The sequence below is a fragment of the Pristiophorus japonicus genome, chromosome 11, assembly GCF_044704955.1.
Source record: "Pristiophorus japonicus isolate sPriJap1 chromosome 11, sPriJap1.hap1, whole genome shotgun sequence".
Taxonomy (NCBI): Eukaryota; Metazoa; Chordata; class Chondrichthyes; family Pristiophoridae; genus Pristiophorus; species Pristiophorus japonicus.
Window position 1 is genome coordinate 107,842,629 of NC_091987.1, and position 26,167 is coordinate 107,868,795.

A 26,167-nucleotide genomic window follows, 5' to 3' on the forward strand; every position below is an offset into this window, starting at 1 on the left:
TGGTGTAAACAAGACTCAATTGCTATCATTCTTCTTACCCCTTGAACTTTCATACAGTTGATCTCCACAGATGTCATTTAAAAACATGCACCCCCACTAAAAATGACGGCTCAAAGATTATTGGGGTACAAGTTCATCCTGTGCGATGGGGCAGAACGAGTGGACAGCGAATCGGCAATGAACTCAATGGAAACGAGAAACAGGCGGTGCGCAAAAGGGGCTGCCTGTTATGTGTTACCACACAAGACACATTTCTACCCTAAAGATCTCTGTGATGTCATTTTTTGGGAGAATTTTTAAATGACATATGTGGAGATCACATATATAAAAATTCATAATGATGCACTGGCAGTTCCTTTTTGACATTTTTATAACATTTTGTATTTCAATGTTATTTATTTTTTTCCAATATGCAATATACAAAATGGAGACAAATCTCCAATATATGTGAGGGTGTCTCAAATAATGTAATAATCTGAGAGATGAATGGGGCTAAATGATTTAGAGGCTGAATTAAACCATATCCTCAAGTGCAAAGACTCGTGTTCAGAACTTATAGAGCATTGTAAGTGTGTTGGCATTTAAGACGGTTTCATTTCATTTCCAGTTACCATAGTAACACAAGCTAATTAGCAGCATTTAAGTTCTGGGTGGGGATTAAGGGAATCATGCCGTTGAAAAATCTTGAAAAGCCACGTTTAAATCCTTTAGTTCCTGTGCTGAATGTTGTTCATTTGAAGAAATGGTTTTCCTGCTGATCTATATTTGGTGCATTTGTTATTTTGGTTTTAATAAATGCAACACATGTTACATCTATGGGGCGTGCTATAGATCTGTAATTTACAGAGCTTGTGTTATTACTGCCTTGCAAATTACACATATATAAAAATTCATAATGATGCACTGGTGATACCTTTTCGACATTTTTATTACATTTTGTATTTCAATGTTATTTAATTTTTTCTAATATGCAATATGCAATACACACGTTGACCCGCACGGTCCTGCATCTACTCATCCGATAGCAGGACTTGGAGTGTAATAACAGTATCCTCTTGCAACCCAGGTATTCATGTCTTTCACACGAGTACTTCTGAAGATGAGTTAAGTAAACTTAAGGCCTGATCTGAATTAATAAGCTACTCAGTTAGATGAACATACAGAGCATCAGTTATGATCAGACTCCTTTAATTCAAGCAGTACAGCTTATCTTTGTGTAATAATACAAAATAAGGAACATGGTACACTAGTCTACATCAGCGGGTTGTCTTACTTGACGTAAACAAGATGGCTTCTGACATTCTTAAGCAATTCCAACCTCTTTACCTCAGTGAAAATCCTCACAGCTTTCACTTCAACAGACTTGAATGCCCTTGCAGCTTCAGAGATCAAAATTGCTCCTTTTTATTGCCCCATTAGCGCCCTCCGGAGGCACAATAATGTTTTTACCTGGGGTAGAGGAGCACTACTGTCTCCTGGGAAATTGCCCCGGAGGTCTTGAGGGGGCGTTGCCAGGCCGGCACACAACCGGTGATAACGTCCTCACCGTGTGCGCCGACCCCTCACCACCGGTGTTGGCGGATGTCAACGCCAGCTTCGTGGGTCGCGAAGCTGGCGGACCTCCGCCGCCGGTGCGCCCCTTAAAGGGGAGGCCTTTAGCCCCCCCCCACCCCACCCCCCGGGCCGCCATCTTTATTTGTTTCTTGTGTCAGCCCGACAATGGCGGCTCTCGCGTCGACCGGGCCACCATCGTGCAGACTGGCACTCCGTTTTGGGTGATGGGCTGCTGGCCCGGTCGATCGCGTCACTGGTGGCCCAATGGCGGCCACCAAAGAGCCTGCAGAGTGCGCAGTGGCCTTCCCCTTTAATGGAAGGGGAGAGGTGTTGTAGCGCGTCAGCGTTATGCTCCGTGTGGCGCTGGACTCACTGCCGCGTTACCGCTTCGGGAACGCCCCTCAATGGAAGGGGTGCTCCGGAGACAGCGTTCCCCTTCCTTTCATGTTGGGGGCGGGACATCTGGGCTGGGCACAGGTAGTCCCAGCCCTGAAAGGCTACCACCCTACAATTTCCAGCCCTCAGTGTTTCAAAATTCCTCTCTGTGCCAGGCTCTGTCGCAAGGATGAAAGGACTTTCCAACGCAATGGGTGTGAGATGCTTCAACAATTACCCAGACAAGTTAACAAAATGGTGATTGTTTAATAACCAATTAAACAGCTACCATTTAGCAAGTGAACCAACTTTCATCGAGGGTGCCTTTTTCAAGATTGTGAGTGTACAATTTGCTTAAAAATAATTAAGGTTACAGCCCCGATTTTAACTCCGGGCATGAGTGTGGTGTGGGTGGGGGTCTGTGAGCGTGAAGCTCGGGGGGGGGGGGGGTGGTGTTAGCGTGAGGCAGACTCAGGCCCTTTTAACTCCAGGATCTCACTTCAATTGTTAAAATCAGACGCCCGCCCGAAGCCGGCGGGAATGATGCGAGATCGTGCGGCCGAAGGTCACCACCGGGGAGCCACGGAAATGGTCCCCGGCATAGAGTGAGTGTTGATTAGAGGGGTGGGAGGCGATTGTGGTTGCGGGAAGGGGAAGTGGAGTTCAGGGCAGGGGAAGGCCCAAGGATTCCTTGTGGGGCCTGGAGGAGCACTCCCTGCCCCATGAGGAAACCGTCAAAAACATACAAAATGTCACTTAATTGAGCCTCTTCTTGCCATGGACCGATTGGCGGGTGTGACCAAAGCGGAGTGCAACCCGTGTCAGGCCTCTGACTTTTGCGTATCGGGCAGGGGAGCCGCCTCACACGTCTCCCAAAACCTGGGAGTAAAACTGCGGCTGGCGAGAAAGGTGCACCAACGGGATTTGGTTAGTTTGCCGCTTTTTAAACCCGTGCACGCCGATTCTCGTCGGATGCAGCGGGCGGGGGTCAGGGGGTGAAAATCCTTTGTCTGGGAAAAAGGTCAACACAGTCCAGAAGTCTGACAGTCTGTGATAGCTCTGGGGTGTGCAACTGTCCCGTAAATGACACGACGAATGTGGTGGGTCTGTAATATACGTGGGACATTCTATTGTCCCGTGATTCACATACGGCACGCTATTGCCCAGTAATATCCACAGGGGATGTGTTTACACTGTGATATTTACACGGGGGTGGGGCGGGGCGGGACAGGGGGGGATGAGCTTCCTTGGTACTGCTCCCACTCTGCCATCGTGACTTCGCTGGACATGCAGCGCATATCTGGTTCATGCAGGCAAACGGAGTTTGTGACGATACAAAGTTAGGGGGCAAAATTGTGATGAGGACGCAAAGAGATATAGACAGGTTAAGTGAACGGGCAAGGACATAGCAGATGGGATATAATGTGGAGAAATGTGAAGTTATCCACTTTGGTGAGAAAAACAGAAAAGCAGAATGTTTTTTGAAGGGCAAGAGACTGGGAAATGTTGGTGTTCAGAGGGACCTGGGTGTCCTTGTACACAAATCACTGAAAGTTAACATGCAGGTACAGCAAGCAATTAGGAAAGCAAATGGTATGTTGACCTTTATTATAAAGGGATTGGAGTGTAAGAGTAAAGATGTCAATCTGTAATTAGACTAGGCCTTGGTGAGACCACACCTAGAGTACCGTGTACAGTTTTAGGGGGGGAAATTGGCCTCTGCACCTCCAGTCAGTGCCTCCGGGGGTGGGGTGGGGTGGGGGCGATAATGGGGCGCTATTGGCTTACCGACCGGGCGCGGCATAATCACTGATGCCCGTGAACATCCATGGCGGGTTAATGCTGTCGTTAAAACTTACCGCCTCGATCTCCTGCACCCCAGAGATTGTGACGCCATCGCTCTGGATGTAAAATTTGCTTCCACCCCCTGCAGCATCGCCGGGCATCAACAACGGCAGCTGCAGGAGGCGTTGCCTCCTCGGCCGGCCGCTGGGAGAGCAATATTTAAAGGCAGTGGTGCTCAGGTAGGCCAATATTTAATTCTGTCCCCAGTGTGTTGGATTTTGCTTCCGCTCCCCTCCACGCCCCCCACCCCTCCCCCCCACCCCCCCTGTGATTGCTCAGCCCTGCACTCTCTAAGAGTGCTTGGGGCTGCTCTTCGTGGATCGCAGGTGCCGTCACCGATCATTCGCAGCCTCAGCCTCCAATGCCCACAGCGTTGGCCCTTCCCTTTAAGGGAGGGAAGAGCCTGTGAATCCAGCAGGGCTGCACGGGACATTGTCACTGCTGCCTCTCTCGCTCCCTTTAGCGCTCTAAGGGAAGTGATAGTGCTTGATTTAGTGCTCCACTTCCCTCTTGGAGCGCTAAGGTGGAAGTTCCCGTCGGAATCAATTGCTTAGTTCCCGGCGATGATTTTTGCGCTCCCACAAAAGTTATCGCCCCGAACGGGTGCTACGCAATTACTAGCCTAAAGTCTCCTTACCTTGGGAAGGATATACTTGCCTGAGAGGGAGTGCAACAAAAGTTTACTAGACTGATTCCTGGTATGGGGGTGATTGTCCTACGAGGAGAGATTGAGTAGACTAGGCCTATATTCCCTAGAGTTTAGAAGAATGAGAGTTGATCTCATTGAAACAGACAAAATTCCTACAGAGCTTGACAGGGTAGATGCAGGGAGGATGTTTCCTCTGTCTGGGGAGTCTAGAACCAGGGGTCAAAGTCTCAGAAAAAAAGGGTCGGCCATTTAGGACTGAGATGATGAGAATTTTCTTCACTCAGAGTCTGGTGAATCTCTGAAATTCTCTACCCCAGAGGGCTGTGGAAGATTAGTCATTGAGTATATTCAGGACAGAGATCAATAGATTTTGGATATTAAGGGAATCAAGGGATATGAGGATAGTGTAGGAAAGTGGAGTTGAGGTAGAAGATCAGCCATGATCTTATTGAATGGTGGAGCAGGCTCGAGGGGCCGAATGGCCTACTCCTGCTCCTAATGCTTATGTTGTTGTGTTCCGCTGCACTTTTGGCAAAGTTACAGCGCTGGAGCACGAGTAGCTCTGAGGAGATTCCCAGTCATAGTGTGCTAGTTCCCTGTAATATGTGAGGGCGAGTGATTTCCCTGTCACACATGAGGGTGCGCTCACGGTAGAGGAGTTCATGTGGCATGATCTGGACAGGCTCCTTTCATTCGTAGCAAGGCCGGCGTGTCGACTCGTTTTTTGCTGCACTTCTCTGACTGTGACAACACGTTTAAATTAGGATTTAAATATTTATGCAGTGCCAAAAAAGAACAGATTTCTAGTACCGTGGAGCGAGGAATCCATGTCGACATCAGTGTTGCTGCCAAGGCTTCTAGCATTAATAAAAAGATTCTTCACAGAAAAAAAAAAGCACTGTTGTCACAGAGAGCGCTGTCTGTAATCCAAGGCAGTTTAACTATTATAATAACTACTTCTCTACATGCCTCATGACACATGAGACAACCCAACTCCACCCAGCAGTTTTACATCTACCGGATCCTGCTCGAGGTTATTTCCCCGTTGAAGTCCCTATATCACACGGACAGGTCGTTAGCCTGACTTACAACTCCCGACCAGGAGAACCGGTTGGACAAAATGGGCGGGGCGGGGGGGGGGTGGAGTCACCACTCCTTGCCCACGCTGGATGCCAACCCAGAGCTCCCATCTCTGCTCGCTGACTGGAGTGGGGCTCAAACCCATAGCCTCCCTCAAAAATCTGCTGCGGGCTGGGGCAATTGAAAAATTTGAAAACTGAGATCTATAAGATTTTTGTTGGGTAAGTGCATCAAGGGATATGGAGCACGGGCAGCTAAATGGAGTTGAGGTACAGGTCAGCCTTATATTAGTTGAATGGCGGAACAGGCTGGATAGGGCTGAATGGCCTCCTCCTGTTCTTATTCCCGTCAATGTGTGACCCACTGAGCCAAGGCTCACTCCGTGGATACTTCTACTCTTTGCTTAATTATTTGGTTAAACTTTTATGAAAGCTTGCCCGATAGATGTGGATAAATTCAGCATGCAGTATAGTACTGGGCCATACGGAGCAGGAAGATTGTGGGTTTGGTTGCACTCTATAATGTACACTGTCTGTACTACTGATCTACGATACATACACTTAGTTTGCGCCTTGTGTTAGCGTGCCCCCCAGGGCGTAAACGGCTTCTCGCCCGGAGTGCGGGGCTGCTACCGTCTCCTGCGAAATTCCACGGGAGTTAGCGGAGACACAAATCAGTAGTGCCGCGCTCCCGCCAGTAGCGCTCCATGCCGCTGTGTCAGTGGTGACGACGTCATCACCGTGGGTAGCGACCTGTTTTCGGAATTAAGATTCGGTGGCGCCCTGTGAGGTCACTGCGGGCAATGCTCGTGCCGGCTTTGTGGGCCACGAACCGGGCCGCACCCCGCTTGCGGGGTGACAATTAAAGGAAAGGTGCGGCGTGCCATTTCTTTTTAAAATGGCTGACTTACCGGTCGCGGCCTTGCCTTGTGGACTTCGTGCCGCCATGTTGCAGCCTGGCACTCCGCTCCCCAGTGGTGAAGTGGTGGCCCCCTTCTCCCTGATGCACAGTCGGCAGCGTGCCCTCCCCTTTAATGGAAAGGCAGGGCGCTGTGTTGCCGCCAGCGCTGTGCGGCATTCTGCGTAGCGCTGGAAAATTCCCATGCCCGGTCCCGCCCCCGAGAGGAAGTGGGCACGGAATCCCGCCTCCGCAGCGGTTACCGCCCCCAAATGGTGTGGTACCGAATTCCGACCCCCAGCTGTGTTATTGCCCTGTAATATATATAGGAAGTGATCTGATTTGAGTTGACAGGAGGTGTCACAACTCGTTGTGGTGCCCTTCAATACCAGCCCAGATCCTTGTGCCTGATTGCTATCCAGTGGAACCCTGTGAGGAAAGTGCAAGAGGGTAGACCTTGGGTCAATACAGAATCAGGCTCAACTCTGTTGCCTCGATGGGCCAAACAGTCTGCTGATGCTCAGTGCCTAGGCGCACGTGTGAAGAATAGCTATTAGGCAAGGTACTGGATGACTAGCAGTATCGTTGGAATATACCCCAAGGGATAGAAATTGGTATATGTTTCTCATGGCATAATGCGGGCACAGAACATACCAATTTAGCAGCGGACGGCCTGTGCCCAATCAGGCGTTGGTTCCATTGCTACATTTGTGCGGACTTAAAACAGGCATTGGCCTAAAATAGGCATCAGGCCCCTTAAAAATGAAGGGCCTAAAGCATGTTGATAAGCCCCCAACCAGAGATCAGTTGGATCAGGATTCTTCAGCAGGTTGGGTTGGTATAAAGATTTTTACAGCAGTGGCAATCGTCATCCCCCGCCACATAGGCCGCTCCAATCCCCCCTCTCAGGATCTACCTGAGGGCCTTTGCTGGTGAGATGGATAGCCTGACAGTGAAGTTATCACTCGGGTGAGCGGCCTATGAAGGAGTGACCAGCACTGACAGCTCACCCCCAATAGATGATGCCTCTGAGGACCAATATCCATCGATCTTCAGGCCTTGTATTTCGGTCATGCACTGGTGGAGCGACGTCAAGTTTGGGCCCCAAACCCAGCCCAGACCAATTTCTGTTAAATGCTTTGAGACATTTCTTAGAGATGTGATAAGGCCTGAATAAGTGCAATTATGTCTTTTCTGTTAAGTGAGACAGAGGCCTTAAAATTCTTGGGTCTGGAAGGGTGGTACAGGAGTGTACACTGGAGTGGGGAGTGGGGAAAGGGGGATGGAATTGGGGTAGGACTCCATTATGCCAGGTCTCTTCCCCTTTCTCCCCATGAGTAAATGTTCTGAAGGGGCGGGAGGGTGGGCTCTTCGTCCATCCTGATGTCGCTGTAAGTGGTGGGACTGGCAGAGTGATAGTGCCCGCCAGAAACTCCTGCTAGTTCCGCCTTTCTTGCAGACAATGGCGGGCACCATCCACATTGTGCCGGCTTAATCCGTAAATCACATGCACTATGAAGGTATGAGGGCTGAGTTGGCTAAAATGAACTGGGAAAATAGATTAAAGTGTAGGACGGTTGATGAACAGTGGTTTACATTTAAGGAGATATTTCACAACTCTCAAGAAAAAAATATATCCAGTGAGGAGGAAAAGGCGTAAGAGAAAAGATAGCCGTGACTAACTAAAGAAATAAAGGTCTGTATCCAATTAAAAGCAAAGGCATACAAAGTGGCCAAAACTAGTCAGAGGATAGAAGATTGGGAAGTGTTTAAAAGCCAACAAAGAATAACTAAAAAAATGATTAAGAATGGGAAAATAGACTATGAAAGTAAACTAGCACGAAATATAAAAACAGATAGCAAGAGTTTCTATAGGTATATAAAAAGGAAAAGAGTGGCTAGAGTAAATGTTGGTCCCTTAGAGGACGAGACCAGGGAATTAGTAATGGGGGACATGGAGATGGCAGAAACTCCGAACAAATATTTTGTATTAGTCTTTACGGTAGAGGACACAAACAATATTCCAACAGTGGATAGTCAAGGGGCTATGGGGGGGAGGAACTTAACACAATCACAATCACTAAGGAGGTGGTACTCAGTAAGATAATGGGACTAAAGGCGGATAAATCCCCTGGACCTGATGGCTTACATCCTAGGGTCTTAAGAGAAGTAGTGGCAGGGATAATGGATGCATTGGTTGCAATTTACCAAAATTCCCTGGATTCTGAGGAGGTCCCAGCAGATTGGAAAACTGCAAATGTAACGCACCTATTTAAAAAAGGAGGCAGACAAAAAGCAGGAAACTATAGACCAGTTAGCCTAACATCTGTGGTTGGAAAGATGTTGGAGTTCATTATTAAAGAAGCAGTAGCAGGACATTTGGAAAAGCATAATTCAGTCAGGCAGAGTCAGCATGGATTTATGAAGGGGAAGTCATGTTTGACAAATTTTCTAGAATTCTTTGAAGATGTAACGAACAGGGTGGATAAAGGGGAACCAGTGGATGTGGTGTATTTGGACTTCCAGAAGGCATTTGACAAGGTGCCACATAAAAGGTTACTGCACAAGATAAAAGTTCACGGGGTTGGGGGTAATATATTAGCATGGATAGAGGATTGGCTAATGAACAGAAAACAGAGAGTAGGGATAAATGGTTCATTCTCGGGTTAGCAATCAGTAACCAGTTGGGTTCCGCAGGGATCAGTGCTGGGACCCCAAATTTTTACAATCTATATTAATGACTTGGAAGAAGGGACTGAGTGTAACGTAGCCAAGTTTGCCGACGATACAAAGATGGGAGGAAAAGCAATGTGTGAGGAGAACACAAAACATCTGCAAAAGGACATAGACAGGCTCAGTGAGTGGGCAAAAATTTGGCAGATGGAGTATAATGTTGGAAAGTGTCAGGTCATGCACTTTGGCAGGAAAAATCAAAGAGTAAGTTATTATTTAAATGGAGAAAGATTGCAAAGTGCTGCAGTACAGCGGGACCTAGGGGTACTTAGAAACATAGAAACATAGAAAATAGGTGCAGGAGTAGGCCATTCGGCCCTTCTAGCCTGCACCGCCATTCAATGAGTTCATGGCTGAACATTCAACTTCAGTACCCCATTCCTGCTTTCTCGCCATACCCCTTGATCCCCCTAGTAGTAAGAACCTCATCTAACTCCTTTTTGAATATATTTAGTGAATTGGCCTCAACAACTTTCTGTGGTAGAGAATTCCACAGGTTCACCACTCTCTGGGTGAAGAAGTTCCTCCGCATCTCGGTCCTAAATGGCTTACCCCTTATCCTTAGACTGTGACCTCTGGTTCTGGACTTCCCCAACATTGGGAACATTCTTCCTACATCTAACCTGTCTAACCCCGTCAGAATTTTAAATGTTTCTATGAGGTCCCCTCTCATTCTTCTGAACTCCAGTGAATACAAGCCCAGTTGATCCAGTCTTTCTTGATAGGTCAGTCCCGCCATCCCGGGAATCAGTCTGGTGAACCTTCGCTGCACTCCCTCAATAGCAAGAATGTCCTTCCTCAGGTTAGGAGACCAAAACTGTACACAATACTCCAGGTGTGGCCTCACCAATGCCCTGTACAACTGTAGCAACACCTCCCTGCCCCTGTACTCAAATCCCCTTGCTATGAAGGCCAACATGCCATTTGCTTTCTTAACCGCCTGCTGCACCTGCATGCCAACCTTCAATGACTGATGTACCATGACACCCAGGTCTCTTTGCACCTCCCCTTTTCCTAATCTGTCACCATTCAGATAATAGTTTGTCTCTCTGTTTTTACCACCAAAGTGGATAACCTCACATTTATCCACATTATACTTCATCTGCCATGCATTTGCCCACTCACCTAACCTATCCAAGTCGCTCTGCAGCCTCACAGCATCCTCCTCGCAGCTCACACTGCCACCCAACTTAGTGTCATCCGCAAATTTGGAGATACTACATTTAATCCCCTCGTCTAAATCGTTAATGTACAGTGTAAACAGCTGGGGCCCCAGCACAGAACCTTGCGGTACCCCACTCGTCACTGCCTGCCATTCTGAAAAGTACCCATTTACTCCTACTCTTTGCTTCCTGTCTGACAACCAGTTCTCAATCCATGTCAGTACACTACCCCCAATCCCATGTGCTCTAACTTTGCACATCAATCTCTTGTGTGGGACCTTGTCGAACGCCTTCTGAAAGTCCAAATATACCACATCAACTGGTTCTCCCTTATCCACTCTACTGGAAACATCCTCAAAAAATTCCAGAAGATTTGTCAAGCATGAAATCCATGCTGACTTGGACCTATCATATCACCTCTTTCCAAATGCACTGCTATGACATCCTTAATAATTGATTCCATCATTTTACCCACTACCGATGTCAGGCTGACTGGTCTATAATTCCCTGTTTTCTCTCTCCCTCCTTTTTTAAAAAGTGGGGTTACATTGGCTACACTCCACTCCATAGGAACTGATCCAGAGTCAATGGAATGTTGGAAAATGACTGTCAACGCATCCACTATTTCCAAGGCCACCTCCTTAAGTACTTGTGCATGAAACACAAAAGGATGGTATGCAGGTACAGCAAGTGATCAGGAAGGCCAATGGAATCTTGGCCTTAATTGCAAAGGAGATGGAGTATAAAAGCAGGGAAGTCTTGCTTCAGTTATACAGGGTATTGGTGAAGCCACACCTGGAATACTGTGTGCAGTTTTGGTTTCCATATTTACGAAAGGATATAATTGCTTTGGTGGCAGTTCCGAGAAGATTCACAAGGTTGATTCCAGAGATGAGGGGGTTGACTTATGAGGAAAGGTTGAGTAGGTTGGGCCTCTACTCATTGGAGTTCAGAAGAATGAGAGCTGATCTTATCGAAACATATAAGATTATGAGGGGGCTTGACAAGGTGGATGCAGGGAGGATGTTTCCACTGATAGGGGAGACTAGAACTAGGGGGCATGATCTTAGAATAAGGGGCCGCCCATTTAAAACAAAGATGAGGAGAAATTTCTTCCCTCAGAGAAAATCTGTGGAATTCACTGCCTCAGAGAGCTGTGGAAGCTGGGACATTGAATAAATTTAAGATAGAAATAGACAGTTTCTTAAACGATAAGGGGCTAAGGGGTTATGGGGAGCGGGCAGGGAAGTGGACCTGAGTCCATGATCAGATCAGCCATAATCGTATTAAAGGGCGGAGCAGGCTTGAGGGGCCATATAGCCTTCTCCTGCTCCTATTTCTTATGTTCTTATGTAAGTGGGACCCCAATGGCTGGTGATTTGCGGAGCGATTGACTGCCGTTAGGAAAGTAGTCATAGCGACACCGGCGTTATTTCAGCGAAGAAAATGTCAACCTTCTGTTGGAAGAGCTGGCATTGACAACGGTGTGGTAAAATGCCCATCTGAAATGACCATTTCACCCCCCCCCCCCCCCCCCCCCCGCCCCACAGGTCAAACACCCAGGGACAGGGAGTGCTGTATATAGCACGGGTGCCCAACCCCTTTAGATTAATGATCCTTTGCCCAGGATATGGGATGTGGGGGGCGAGGGGTTAATGAATGGTGACCAGATTTGGACCTCTCGGATATCTGGGCTAGTATGGCTGGGTGTGAGGAGATTTTTCAGTCACCAAGCTGTGCAACAGTGAAATAACTCTAATACTGTCTGCTCAATATGTGCCACTGATTAACTATAGATTGGACGGGGCCTGTTGGAGAAACATTTTATCCGCTGCAGCAGGGAACCTATAAATTGGAGTGAAATACGAGACAGCAGGATGGTGATAAAAAAGCAATTGAGTTATAGAGTCAATCTTGATTTCATTAAAAAAAATTCTTTGGGGTATTTTATCCTCCAATCTTATGTATTTTTTAAAAGACGGGATTAAGTGATGGCTGTGTCTCCCTGGGCTGAGAGTCACACCACAGAGTGAGAAGAAAGACGAATAGACTTGGATATAATATATAGGGTCATTAACAACTTCACTACGTCCCAAAGCGCTTTACAGCCGATGAAGTACGTTGTATAGTCTGATCACTGTTGTAATGTAGGCTATGGGGCAGCCACTTTGTGCACAGCAAGCTGCCACAAACAGCAGTGTGAAAATGCCCAGTGGGTAACAAACTAGTGACATGCAGTTTATTGCACAGCCATTTTCAATTCATCACAGCTAATTACATAAACACTGAGCTCTCTGTACTCAACTATAGATAAGGAGTTACACCGATGTCAATACACCTCACTGCTCAAAATAAAATAAAATAAAATAAAGCTTTACATTCAAGGCAACAAAAGAAAATCTGTATCAATTGTTATGTCCAACAGTTCCATATATTAAAAAGAAAGACTTGCATTTATATAGCGCCTTTCACGTCCATTGGACATTCCAAAGTGCTTTATAGCTAATAAAGTACTTTTGGAGTGTAGTCGCTGTTGTAATGTGGGAAACGTGGCAGCCAATTTGCGCACAGCAAGCTCCCACAAACAGCAATGTGATAATGTCCAGATAAGCTGTGTTTGTTATGTTGATTGAGGGATAAATATTGGCTGGGACACCGGGGATAACTCCCCTATTCTTCTTCGAAATAATGCCATGGGATCTTTTAAAGTCCATCTGAGAGAGCAAACGGGGTGTCGGTTTAACGTCTCATCCGCAAGACGGCACCTCTAACAGTGCAGCGCTCCCTCAGCACTGCAATGGAGTGACACTAGATTACTTTTTGTGCTCAATTCTCTGGGGTGGGACTTGAACCCACACCATCTGACTGCGAGGCGAGTGTGCGACCCACTGAGCCACATCTGACAGTATTGTGACAAACTCACTGATAAATAAAATTGGTGTTATGTTGTCATTCCACTAGGGTAGGAACATAGGAACAGGAGTAGGCCAGTCAACCCCTTGAGCCATTCAATTAGACCAGATAATCTGCTTTAATTATGTTGGTTGAAGGATAAATGACACCAGGGAGATTTTCCAAGCTCGTTTTCGATTATGTAAATGGCGTAAAAGGGAAGACAGGTTCTAATGAGCTGATTATGTTTAAAGAAAGGGACATTGTCACAATATGGCTGGCAGCAAAAGGGAAATTATGTCAGCATAGGTACAATGGCAAGTGTCAATCAGATTATACAATGTAAGAGAAGAAGATGGAAATGTCTTTAGGAGAACTGGAGAGAGGTGAAAAATATATAAAATATCTCTTTGTGGAGATATTTCATAATTTGCACTCTCAAGTAGAAGTGGAACTGTGCAGTGAGTCGACAATAAATAAATCACAACTGCAATAGAGACAGTAGAATGAAAGACCATGGGCGGCAGCAACACACCAGTGAACCAACACCATGACAGGCAGTGACTAGGCCTCTCAGGAACAGTATGATGTAACAAGTCCCACCACCCACACTGAGTGAGATGGCCAGCATTTCCTGAGGTCAACAGATTTTTATTAGGTAAGGGGATCAAGGAATATGGAGCAAAGCTGGGAAAATGGGGTTGGGGTACGGATCAGCCGTGATCTAATTGAATGACTCGAGGGGCTGAATGGGCTACTCTGGTTCCCTATGGGCAAAGATCACATGACAACAATTTTATTTATCAGTGACAATAGTCACTACTGGAACTGTTGGACTTTACAATTGATGGAGATTTTTCGGTATCGGTTAATGAATTTAAAGGTTTATTTTATTTTGAACGGCGGGGGCGGGGGGGGGTGTATTTGGAGTGATGCCTTGTGCTAGAAATTGCCCCTCGCCCCGATTGGGGCGGTAACCTTATCGAGGCAGGGACTTCCCACCCCCTGACATGGGATTGGGCTGTGTGCCCCACAAAGGAAGGGGAGCGCTGTCTCCGGTGCACTGCTTCCGTTGAGGGGCGCTCCCGGGGCGAGAGCGTGGCACTGAACCCAATGCTGCACGGAGCAGGCCAGCGTTACACGGATACTCCGCGTGGTGCTGATGCCCTACATTGCCCCTCCCCTTTAATGGAAGGGGAGGGCCTCTGTGCACTCTGCAGGCCCGTTAGTGACCAGCCACTGGGCCCCAAGGGACACGATCGACTGGGCCAGCAGCCTAACACCCAAGGTGGAGTGGCAGGCAGCAGGATGGTGGGCCCGGTCAACACGAGGGTCGCCATTGTCAGGCCGACCCGAGAGTCGGACAACAGATAAAGATGGTGGCCCAGGGTGTTAAAGCCCTCCCCTTTAAGGGACGCCCCGGAGGTGGATGTCCGCCAACTTCGAGGCCCGTGAGGCAATTTCTCCCGTGGGGCGTTAAGGAGCCGGCGCGGGGCGGTGAGAGGTCGGCGCGCACGGCAATAACGTCATCGACAGTTGCGCGCCGGCTCGGGGCTCTAATCGCGGGACACTGCGCTGCCGGGACAGCGCACCCCCCAAACTTCTGGGGCAATTTCCCAGGAGGTGGTAGCACTCCCCTCCCCCGAGTGAAAACGCCCCCCGCAGGTGCAAAAGAGACTTTAAAAAGGGAAAATTTCGCCCCCTTATCTATAGTCGAGAACACAAAGCTGCATTTGATGAATTGAAATGGGTGCACAATAACCAGCACGTCATTGGCTCGCAAACCTTTTCCTGTTTGTTGTAAGGTTACACAGTTTCACGATCGAGGCACAGCAAGAGCCCACGGACTAAAATGGTCTAAAAGAAATCTTTGGGACTATGGACTGGAAAAAGGGTGCCAGACTGGGGCAGATGGTCTCACATCACTGATTAATGCAATTTCTGCAGTCAGGAGCGAGACCCGATTAAACATTGAGTCAAAGGGTTTGATACAAGCAGAGGAGCCCATGGATTAATTGGCCGGAGGGGAAAAACCAGCTCCCTATGGAGACTGCAAGTCTGCGAAAACCTAGGACAACAAAGGATCCCACAAGGCATGCATTTTTGGTTAATGGGGCACAAAAGATAAGGAGTTATCTTTTGCCCTGACGATTCCGTGTGTGAATTGTGGCCATCCAAACAGATCCAGACTCATCATCACAGCCATCGAGACTCATCCAGACCCATTAACTGAAAAGCAGCCCAGAAGGAGATGTAGTCATCAAATGGATATACAGGCAACTCTCGATTATCCGGGTCCCTCGGGGATTGGGCTATGCCGGGTAAACGATTTCTCCGTTAGGGTGAGTTAACATTATAAAGTTAAAACGTCAATGAATAAATACTGTGCAATCAGCTACAAACAGTAACAAGGCAGTTAAGTATGGACATTCCCAGCATGCATGCAGGTGGCCTCGAGGAGGAGATGTCTAGCTCCGGGGTTCCGGAGCACGCTGCCTTCTCGAGCCGAAAGGACTCCGATGTCAGCGGCGGCCGCGAGAGACAGCGGCTGCAGCAGCGCGCACACTCACGGAATTTTAAATGCCATTACAACGGTTTCCCGTTGCATCCATGTGCGGATAATCGAGAGTTGCCTGTATAAGTAAGAGCTGAGAACAACAGATCGACAGCAAAAGAGAAGGAGGGAACATCGGAGAGGAACAGCGGGTCAAAAGAACAACGACCACGAGCATACAATCGACAACAGCAGCAATTGGCTGGATGGGTGATTGTATGTCTTCGGTCAATTCTCTCAGAAGTCTTGTTCTGTAATTTTTAGTTGTTTTTTATGCAATAAACTAACAGTTGGGTTTAAGCCTAAACTTTGCGTTACGTGGAGTCCTTCCTGTAATACCCGAGGTTTATGAGTCAAAGTAGAGTGGAAAACGAACACTCTACATTGTTGCCAATTGACTTTAGTGATAAATGCGGCAAGTATCAATTAGGAGGGACTGGAGCTTGTCAGAAACAATCAGATGTTACAGTCTCCCAATGTTGGTGGCATAAGAACTTGAGGCAGTTCTAAGTTTTACTACAAAATAATGGCTTTTGAAAATCATACTTAAAGCATTTTTACTTAATAATAGTAGAACTTTGGGGTCTGAGGGTGGGTATTACAGGGTGCGGAGGTATAAAGCTACTCCGTACCTGAAGCGCTCAGGCCTGACTCTCAGCATGAGGCACTCTGGAAGGTTGCACACAAAATGTGCACAAGGTTCTTTATGGCCTCAACAGAGTACTAACTGCGGGGTCTCCCCACCATCCAATGGCCAGTTCAGCGGAGGCCTGCTTCAATAACTTCACATTTCACCTCTGAGTGGACCCTCTCCTTGTTACAGAGCCACCCTCATGCTGCTGACCATCTTTCAGGCATCAGGTAAAAGTTACCATGTACATCCGATCTGGACGTATGTCCAGCCCAACACCAACGTGCTTGACTCTTAACTGCCCTCGGAAGTGGCTTGGAAGGCCACTCAGTGACTAGAGATGGGCAAAAAAGCGTCAATTCTTCAATGGGAACATGGTGCCTAAACGCAGTATCAAAAAAAAAATGGCAAATACTGATTGGGATCAGTGTCGTTGTGTGTTGTAAAACAGGCTTCAATTCACAAAACAGCGCGATATATCTGGGGTTAGATTCCCAGTGAAAGGAACGGGACTCCGTAAAGGTGGACTGAGCTCCTATTATTTTCATCTTTAAAATATCTCTAACTCTTTCAGGAGCACTTATTTGTGCCTTGAAGTGGGACACCTAGGGTATAACCAACATTCTATCATTTTACTGTGGGTAGTGGGAGGGGTGAGTCGCCCGAAAGGACAGCAAAGCACAATTTGTTATCCAACCACAGGTCCGTCACATGAACTTTTACAACATACGCCTTGAACGGTCCATTCTCATTGCTGTCCGCAGCGGCATTCGAGATTCAACGTGCCCACCCTCGGTCCGAAAAGCCAGCCCCTCAAGGTCGTCCGCGCCCGCCTCAAGGTACTTACTCCCATCGTAGTTGAGAGTCGCAAATTCCGTCTGCTTCTCCGCGCAGCCTGCGCTGTTGCACACCCTCATTTGCAGCTCGTACCACATGGCTTCCTGCAGGTCGTACAGGATGTAGGACTTGGACAGGGTTGTCCGCTGGGCCGTGGTCCAGGCCGTGGTCCCAAAAGGCCGGTACTCCAGAGTGAACAAGGTGATCGGGCAGCCGCCATCAATCCAGCCCATGAGGTTCAGCCTGATCCTTGTGGTGTTGATGCTGGAAAACAGGTCCTGTTCCTTGGCAAACTGTGGCTCTGCAAGAAAGAAAGGAAGACTTGCATTTATATAGCGCCTGTCACACGACAGCCGGACGTCTCAAAGCGCTTTACAGCCAATGAAGCACTTTTGGAGTGTCGTCACTGTTGTAATGTGGGAAACGCGGCAGCCAATTTGCGCACAGCACGCTCCCACAAACAGCAATGTGATAATGACCAGTTAATCTGTTTTTGTTATGTTGATTGAGGATTAAATATTGGGCAGTATACCGGGGATAACTCCCCTGTTCTTCTTCCAAATAGTGCCGTAGGATCTTTTACATCCACCTCAGAGGGCAGGTGGGGCTTCAGTTTAATGACTCATCAGAAAGACGTCACCTCTGACAGTGCAGCACTCCCCCCCAGCACTGCACTGGAGTGTCAGCTTAGATTTATGTGCTGTAGTCTCTGGGGGCGGGACTTGAACCCACAACCTTCTGACTCAGAGGTGACTGTGTTACCCACTGAGCCACAGTTGCAAAGAGGAACAATGTCTCATAATCAATGTTAATATGGGTACAATGTCCAGAATCTTGCTGTCTGAAAACCGGAATTGTCCGAAAACCGGACATTTTTGAGAGGGCCAAGATGGCGACATCGGGCATTGAGGGACGAAGAAACCGGTAAAAAATGGTAAAAAACGCAGTGCCGGGGGGCCATGGGCAGAGAGAATCGGCGAGTGATGAGGAGCACCAGCAGCGAAGTCCAAAATCTGAAAACCGGCACAGTCTCGGTCTCGAGGTTGCTGGATTTTAGACTGTTGTACCTACAGCTTTTTTCTAACCATTTTTTTCACCACTAATAATTTTCCTTCCTTTACAGAAGAAAATAAGAAATAGGAGCCCCTCGAGCCTGCTCCGCCATTCAATACGATCATGGCTGATCTGATCATGGACTCAGCTCCACTTCCCTGCTCGCTCCCCATAACCTCTTACTCCCTTATCGCTCAGAAATCTGTCTATCTCCGCCTAAAATATATTCAATGACCCAGCCTCCACAGCTCTCTGGGGCAGAGAATTCCATAGATTTACAACCCTCTGAGAATACATTTATCCTCATCTCAGTTTTAAATGGGCGGCCCCTTATTCTAAGACTATGTCCCCTAGTTTTAGTTTCCCCTATGAGTGGAAATATCCTTTCTGCATTCACCTTGTCAAGCCCCCTCATTATCTTATGTTTCGATAAGATCACTTCTCATTCTTCTGAATTCCAATGAGTATAGGCCCAACCTACTCAACCTATCTTCATAAGTCAACCCCCCTCATCTCCAGAATCAATCTAGTGAGCCTTCTCTGAACAACCTCCAATATAAATATATCCTTCCTTAAATACGGAGACCAAAACAGTACGGAGTACTCCAGGTGTAGCCTCACCAATACCCTGTACAGTTGTAGCAGGACTTCTCTGCTTTTATAATCTATCCCCCCCCCCCCCTTGCAATAAAGGCTAACATTCCATTTGCCTTCCTGATTACTTACTGCACCTGCATACTAACTTTTTGTGTTTCAAAAACAAGGACCCCCAGGTCCCTCTGTACTGCAGCACTTTGCAATTTTTCTCCATTTAAATTATAATTTGCTTTTCTATTATTTATGCCAAAGTGGATAACCTCACATTTTCCCACATTATACTCCATCTGCCAAATTTTTGCCCACTCACTTATCCTGTCTATATCCCTTTGCAGATTTTTTTTGTGTCCTCCTCACAATTCTTTGCTTTCCCACCCATCTTAGTATCATCAGCAAACATGGCTACATTACATTCAGTCCCTTCATCCAAGTCATTAATATAGACTTACTTAATATTAATTACAGAGCACTTGAACTCTGGGATTCCATCATGAATCAGCTCTCAAGTCCATTTGTACATAAGCAGATACATGGAAACTCACTGCTATGGAGAGCACAGTATATCAAGTAGCAGTGAATTGTTCAATTGTTCATATACATGCTGCTGTGCTGTCATATGTTACAAAAGGGTCAAGCATTCAAGAAAGGGTTCATCAGTAATTAGAGTGAATCTTCCTTTCAAATAGACACATGGTTTTCAGTTTCCACCTCACTGATCCGGGAGAATTGCATCTTATAAAGATGTCCACTTCTGTGGAATCAACTGAAACTGAAGTTGATGCCTTTCATCTCCAAGATTTCAGTTCAAAGACAGCCTGAGGAACAAAGTCTTGAAGGTCAACTCTCATGAGTGGATATTTGAGGTGAACAAGTGAGAGACTGTCGCAGTATCAGCTCAGTCCTTGTGGATCAAAGCCCACCACGAGAACTCTCCCTCCCTCGGAGTCTGGAGGCCATCACTTGTGACAGTTCACAGCGCAAACTGATACCTACCTTCTTTAAAAATATTCATTCTCAGGATGTAGGCAGTGCTGGCAAGGCCAGCATTTATTGCCCATCTCTAGGCTCTTCCAGGCCATTCTGGGCCACCTCAGAGGGCAGTTAAGAATCAACCACATTGGCATGGTACTGGAGTCACATGTAGGCCAGACCAGGTAAGGATGGCTTCTTCAAAGGGCATCAGTGAACCGGTTGGGTTTTCATGGTCACCATTACCGATAACAGCTTTTAAAAAAATTAATTCAAACTCTGGTGTTAGTGATTACCATGATTATTAGTCCAGGCCTCTGGATTACTAGCCCAGTGACGTACCCACTATGCTGCTGTACCCTGGAGTTCAGGGGAATAGTCAGCTGTGGCGATCTGTGCCACAGCAAAATAAGCCATTGTAATCATTTATTTTAAACGGTAATAGCCTCTCAAGAAGTATTATTTCCCATATCTGTGGACTTACTGGCAGTAAGTTAAAATGATGTGCTGCTTTATAAGGACAGATGTGTTACATGATTCACCGCACAATGCACTATTCACGTGGAGCTACATGTCAAGGACACCCTCAAAGCCTCCTTGATAAAGTGCAACATCCCCATCGACACCTGGGAATCCCTGGCCCGAGACCGCCCTAAGTGGAGGAAGAGCATCCGAGAGGGCGCTGAACACTTCGAGTCTCGTCGCCGAGAGCATGCAGAAAACAAGCGCAGACAGTGGAAGGAGCATGCGGCAAACCAGACTCCCCACCCACCCTTTCCTTCAACCATTGTCTGTCCCACCTGTGACAGAGACTGTAATTCCCGTATTGGACTGTACAGTCACCTGAGAACTCACTTTTAGAGTGGAAGCAAGTCTTCCTCGATTTCGAGGGACTGCCGATGATGACATGTCCTTTCAGGCCGTAAGATCTGATTACTGTAAATAGGCAGATCCTCAGGGCAATTAGAGGGCAATTCCTCTTAGGCACAACCAGAGGTCAATTAGAGAGTAACTGTAAGTGCATGTCAAATGATGGCTTCACTCCAAGGTCAGAGACAAACATCAGGAAATAACTCCTTTGAAGTATGAAGTCTAATAATTATATAAGTCTATATAATTTTTAGACCATTTCACCAATAGGATGCAGCAAGTGTTTTTCCAGAAAAAGGGAAGGAATAAAATCAAAGAGCAAGTAGCCCCATGTTGAATGACTGCAGCAGGATTTTGAATAATATTGAAAATGCGCAGACGTGCCTGTCTGGGAGTTTAGGAAATGTTAGTATGATTGAGCAAAGGGCCTTTCATTTGGACAGCTCAGCCAGGTGCCCACGACAATGCTGGGTTGCCAACTCTACTTGGTCATATTCCTGGAGGTTCCATCACGTGACCTCCTGCCCCACACCCCCCCCAACCCCCCCACACTCCCGCCATTGGTCGCCTGACATGTCTGTCATCGTGGTGCCCCGCCTTCCTATGCCAATTGGTAAAGTGAATAGACACCTCAACGCCCGACTAAATGATTCTGGACTGTCGATCAAACAGCATTTTTTGCACCCCATGTGCAATATTTTTATAACCCATAAACAAAAGTGTTTGAAGAAATATTTAATAAAACCACAATTTGTTTTGCGATTTTTCTCTTGGGTTGTTCACAGCAGTGTCCTGGAGATAATTCCTGGAGACTCCGGGGCAATCCTGGATGTTTGGCAACCCTACACCTAGGCTGTACCTTGGGCCTCCCACCTTCCAACGTGAAGCCGGAAACTGTGGTGACGACTGACGGGTCCAGGGGGGGTGCTGGCCCTCCCCACAAGAAACATGCCTCCATCAGCTCCCTTTATAATGGGGTTCGGGACCCAGAAGAGGTGAGCGCCCAGGGGCAGCATGGGCCAGCCCACACTGCGATATGTGTGCACACTAGGTCGATGCAGCAGAGCTGGTCTCCAGTCGTCCTGGTTAATCCTTGCCACTGGACCAAGACCTAGTTCTGTCAAGTCCGTGTGGTGGCTGGTGTGCAACGGTCACCACACGTTAAAAAAATCCATGCACAGGCATCTTCCACCCTTCAGAATGTAGTTCGGGATCTGGAATATTAGGTCCTTCATTGAAACACCTGTGAACTCATCCCTTTTCAGCGTGGAAGCAAGTCATCCTCGATACGAGGGGCTGCCTATGATGGATGATTATAACAGGGCCAAAAAAGTACTTAAACACTTACTTTTTTGGGGGAGTCCTTGGCCATGAGGGCCAAAGGTGGTCTCCAGATACACCGGTAAAGCTTTCACTGGGCATACTGGCCACCAAGTATCCATAAGGCCTCAGACTGCTGAGGCTGGGGGAACTTTCAGCCTGGGAAAACCCCCAGGTCCCTACCTCTTGATAAACTGGTGACTAATTTGTGACTCCAATCGTTTGCAGGAGCGTAATTCAATAATGGGGAGGGGAAAAAACAACCCGCTGCTGCAGCACGGATAACGTTAAAATACATTTTCTGGGAATCTTTCATGGGCTGTTGTAAAGTCTTTTGATCTGCACAACTGTACATTTTAGTAACCATAGCAACTCAAGTGCAGCTTGAAGGTGAAATGCTGTGGTCAAAAATTAAGTCGCGAGTAAAAGGAGTAACCAATTTACCTCCTCACTGCCATCCTTTGTGTGTTTAAGCTGCACACACCCTCGAGCGAGCGAGCGAGTGAAATGTGATACAACCGAGCGATTTGGTTTCTCTGCAGTGCGGTTCTGCACTTTGTGATAACTCTGTTCCCCTTTCAAACCCTTCCTTTCCTCACAGCACTGACTCCTGCTGGGCTGCCAGCCCGAGTGCCTCCGATACCGTTCTTCATGCGTGACTGTAGCCCATGGGCTGGATTTTAAGCATTTCTGTTTTCAGGACGAAAACGGAGGCGGGGGCAGAGGCGGGACGGGAATAGTCTGCGCTTTGGTGAGGAATTTTCATCCTCTGGACGCTGTGTCAGGGACGCAGCGCGAAGGGAGGCGTTGTACAACTTTCGAAGCGCAAAAATGGGAAACTCGTGAACTAAAATGCCGGGCCGTGTGTGCTCCAAGGGAGGCCTCGGTGAGGGGAGGGGTGGGGGGGACCCTTAAAAAATCCTAAAACATTCCCAAAACATTGCCCACGCCACTACAACACAAATCGCTGAAACCATTAAAAGAGCAAACACTCGCACTTACCTTCGGAGTACTTTACCTTCCTCACCGCTGCCGGCTAAGCTGGACCGCTCTGATTTCTCAGGCGGTCATTGCGGGCGGGCGCACTTCCGGGCGGACGGATCGGGCAAGTGGCCAAACTACTGCTGGTGTGGCAACCGGGGGGCGTTGCACACCAGGCACAGCTCTTCCGGGCGGTGCTGCTCAGCGCTGCCGCAAAAACGGACCAGAGGATCACGAAGGGGCGCAGGAGACCTGAAAGTCGCCGTTCACGCCGCTCCGGGGCGAAACCCGAAGCGCAAAGGACCGGAAAATCCAGCCCATGGAGTCTCAGGAGGCTATTTGATAGCAGAGGGTGTCAGCCAAGGCCAGCATTGTCCACTCACTAGCAGGGCGATCAAGAGCAGGAAATCCTGAATTATTTGTTCCCCCTCCAGAGGCAACAACAACTTACATTTATATCGCACCTTTTAACATAGTTAAAATATCCCAACGGCGCTTCACAGGAGCGATTATCAAATGAAATTTGACACTGAGCCAAATATTAGGACAGCTGGCCAAAAGCTTGGCCAAAGAGGTAGGTTTTAAGGAGCGTCTTAAAGGAAGAGAGAGAGAGGCGCGAGAGGTTTCGGGAGGGAATCCCAGAGCTTAGGGCCCAGGCAGCTGAAGGCACAGCCGCCAATGGCGGAGCGATCAAAGTCGGGGATACACGAGAATACAGAATTGGAGGAGCGCAGACTGTTTTTACTGTTAGGCCAGAGGAAGAGCGACACCTTGCTTTAACAAGCAATAAGACTGACCGTTGACGAGGAATAGATTTTTCCCCATTGCCGGAAATGGTCAAGTACCTTTGCCGTGGGTTTTCGCCTCAATGATTTCACTGATGCGGCCAGGCCCCACACCATTCTGTGCCGTCAAGGTGAACTTATACCACGTCCCGCATTTCAGGTTCTCCAGGCGGTAAGAGCGCTCACTGGGGCTGATGGGAAAGTTGCCCCACTGCTCACTGTTGTCCTCCGAGTACTGCAGGATGTAACCTTCGGGAGAAGACATCACACGATCAGTAAATCAAGAGGCTTGCTTGTGAGAAATGAAAAAGGCAATTGCATTGATCAACAGATCCATCGCTGAATCCAAGGACTAATGTAAAAAAAATGGCCAAAGCTTTCCCAATCCCGTTGCAATGTTACGGTAATTAACTCTTGTATGTCCCAGCTTCATTATGCAAGATTGTTCCTTTGCCCTATCCTATTACACTTAATGGAGTTCCACTTGATAAACTTGGTTGAGAAATTGGGTCTGGTAACAAGAGGGGTCTGCATAAATGACTATAAATGTACTCGTTTGGAGATAATCAACATTCCAGCAGGCACACAAGATTACTGGAGGCTGCAGTAACAATTTTGATGAGTTGATTAAAATTCAGCCCATCATAGAGTCCTTCCCCATCGGAGTGGTTAAGGCAAAGCACATAGATGCATTTAAGGGCAAGCTAGATCAACACATGAGGGCGATAGGAATAAAAAGTTATGCTGATAGGGTCAGATAATGAGTGGTGTGAGGAGCTTTGTGTGGAGCATTAAAGCTGGCATAGACCAGTTGGGTTGAATGGCCCGTTTCTGTGCTGTACATTCTATGGGACCAAAATTCCCCCTTTTCTGCATGTCCCTTTAGCGCCTCCGCAGGGCGCTAATGGGGCACAAAAGTGTTTTTACCTGGGGGCAGAGTTGGGGGGGAGGCGCTATTGCCCCCCGCAAAATTGTGCGGGAGTTAGCGCAGTGGCGCACATGGTAGCGCCACGTCCCCATGGGTTGCGAACCGGGCCGGTGACCCGTCGGAGGGCTAACCTTAAAAGGGAGGTGCGCTGTGGCCACGCGCGCCATCTTGGTTTTTTCTTTAACTTTAACACACCACAGAAATCTTACCACGCTGAGCTAAGGAAGTTTCTCTTGAATTCTCTTTTGGATATAATGGTAACTATCTTGTATTTATGGCTCCCAGTTTTGGACTTCCCACAAGTGGAAACATCTTCTCTACATCTACCCTATCAAACCCCTTCATAATTTTAAAGGCCTCTATTAGATCAAACCTCGGCCTGCTCTTTTCTAGAGAAAAGAGCCCCAGTCTGTTCAACCTTTCCTGATGGGTACAACCTCTCAATTTGGGTATAAGCCTTTTTTGAACCTTCTCCAGTGCCTCTATATCCTTTTTGTAATATGGACACCAGAACTATGCACAAAAGAATTTCTATAACTTGATACACAAAGGAAAAAAATAACCTTTCAAGTCTTTTTCCTTTTAGCGATGAAGTGCTGGAGCTCTAGTGGACAGTGATAGCGTGAAATCAGGATCTCAAAGGTGTGCAACTCATAGGCGTAAACCCGTAGCCCATCACTCCATGGCAGTGTGGGCCACGGCGTTGAAGGGAGGGGGCCTTTGGCCAAGATATCGGTTGGGACTAAGGTCCACCAACATAAGTTAGTGAGCAGCATTGCACTAATGGAAGAAGCTCCGTGGTGGAGGCAGGCTGTGGTCATTACAGACCTGCAGCACATCTGACGGACTTCCTTACCTCTAATGGAGCTCCCGCCATTGTCTCCAGGTATCCAGGAAAGAGTAATGGAATTCGAGGTTGTTTTGGACACAGTCAGTCGTGGCTGGTCTGGTGGGACTGTTGGCAGAAAAGTGTGAAAATAGGGTTAGATTTAGCACGAAAAGGATCCACCTTGCTAAGCTTTAACTATCGGCAGTGGGATGGATGGCGAATATACCGCTGATTGACCACAGACAGGGACCTGGCAAGTATCTCACTATATTACCTATTTTGAAGCAAAATGACTCTTAAAAGCAAGCAGAACCACACAGGGTAGGAAGTCCTATCAATTAACCTTATATACGGACACATAACACGCTTGCACTGGGTTTCTGTGCGTGCTACATTTTTAGGCGTACGTTAACCCTGGGTAAAAAATACCGCACACAGTGATGTAATCCGAGCACATTGCCAATGGGACTTTTGATCCTCACAAGTTTGCAAATGACATGGCTCTTGCTGATTATAAATGCTAGTCTTTCACAATATTCACATCTCTATGAGCAAAATGGATGATAACTTAGCACTGAACTTGCGCGATGCAGGGAAAACAGGAAGTGGTGGGGTGGGAGGGAGG

The 26,167-nt window shown here is 47.5% G+C and overlaps 1 protein-coding gene across 1 annotated transcript in view; it reads right to left on the reverse strand.

The window, feature by feature from the left end:
• The window catches only part of LOC139276218 (cell adhesion molecule DSCAM), a 699,015-nt gene that overhangs the window by 85,492 nt on the left and 587,356 nt on the right, over positions 1-26,167 (reverse strand). Inside the window, exons 23-25 of the mRNA XM_070893864.1 lie at positions 25,570-25,668; positions 23,846-24,034; positions 17,221-17,511 (exon numbers count right to left, since the gene is read on the reverse strand). Of these exons, the coding sequence (XP_070749965.1) occupies positions 17,221-17,511; positions 23,846-24,034; positions 25,570-25,668 (579 nt within the window). The remainder of the gene's footprint in view (positions 1-17,220; positions 17,512-23,845; positions 24,035-25,569; positions 25,669-26,167) is intronic.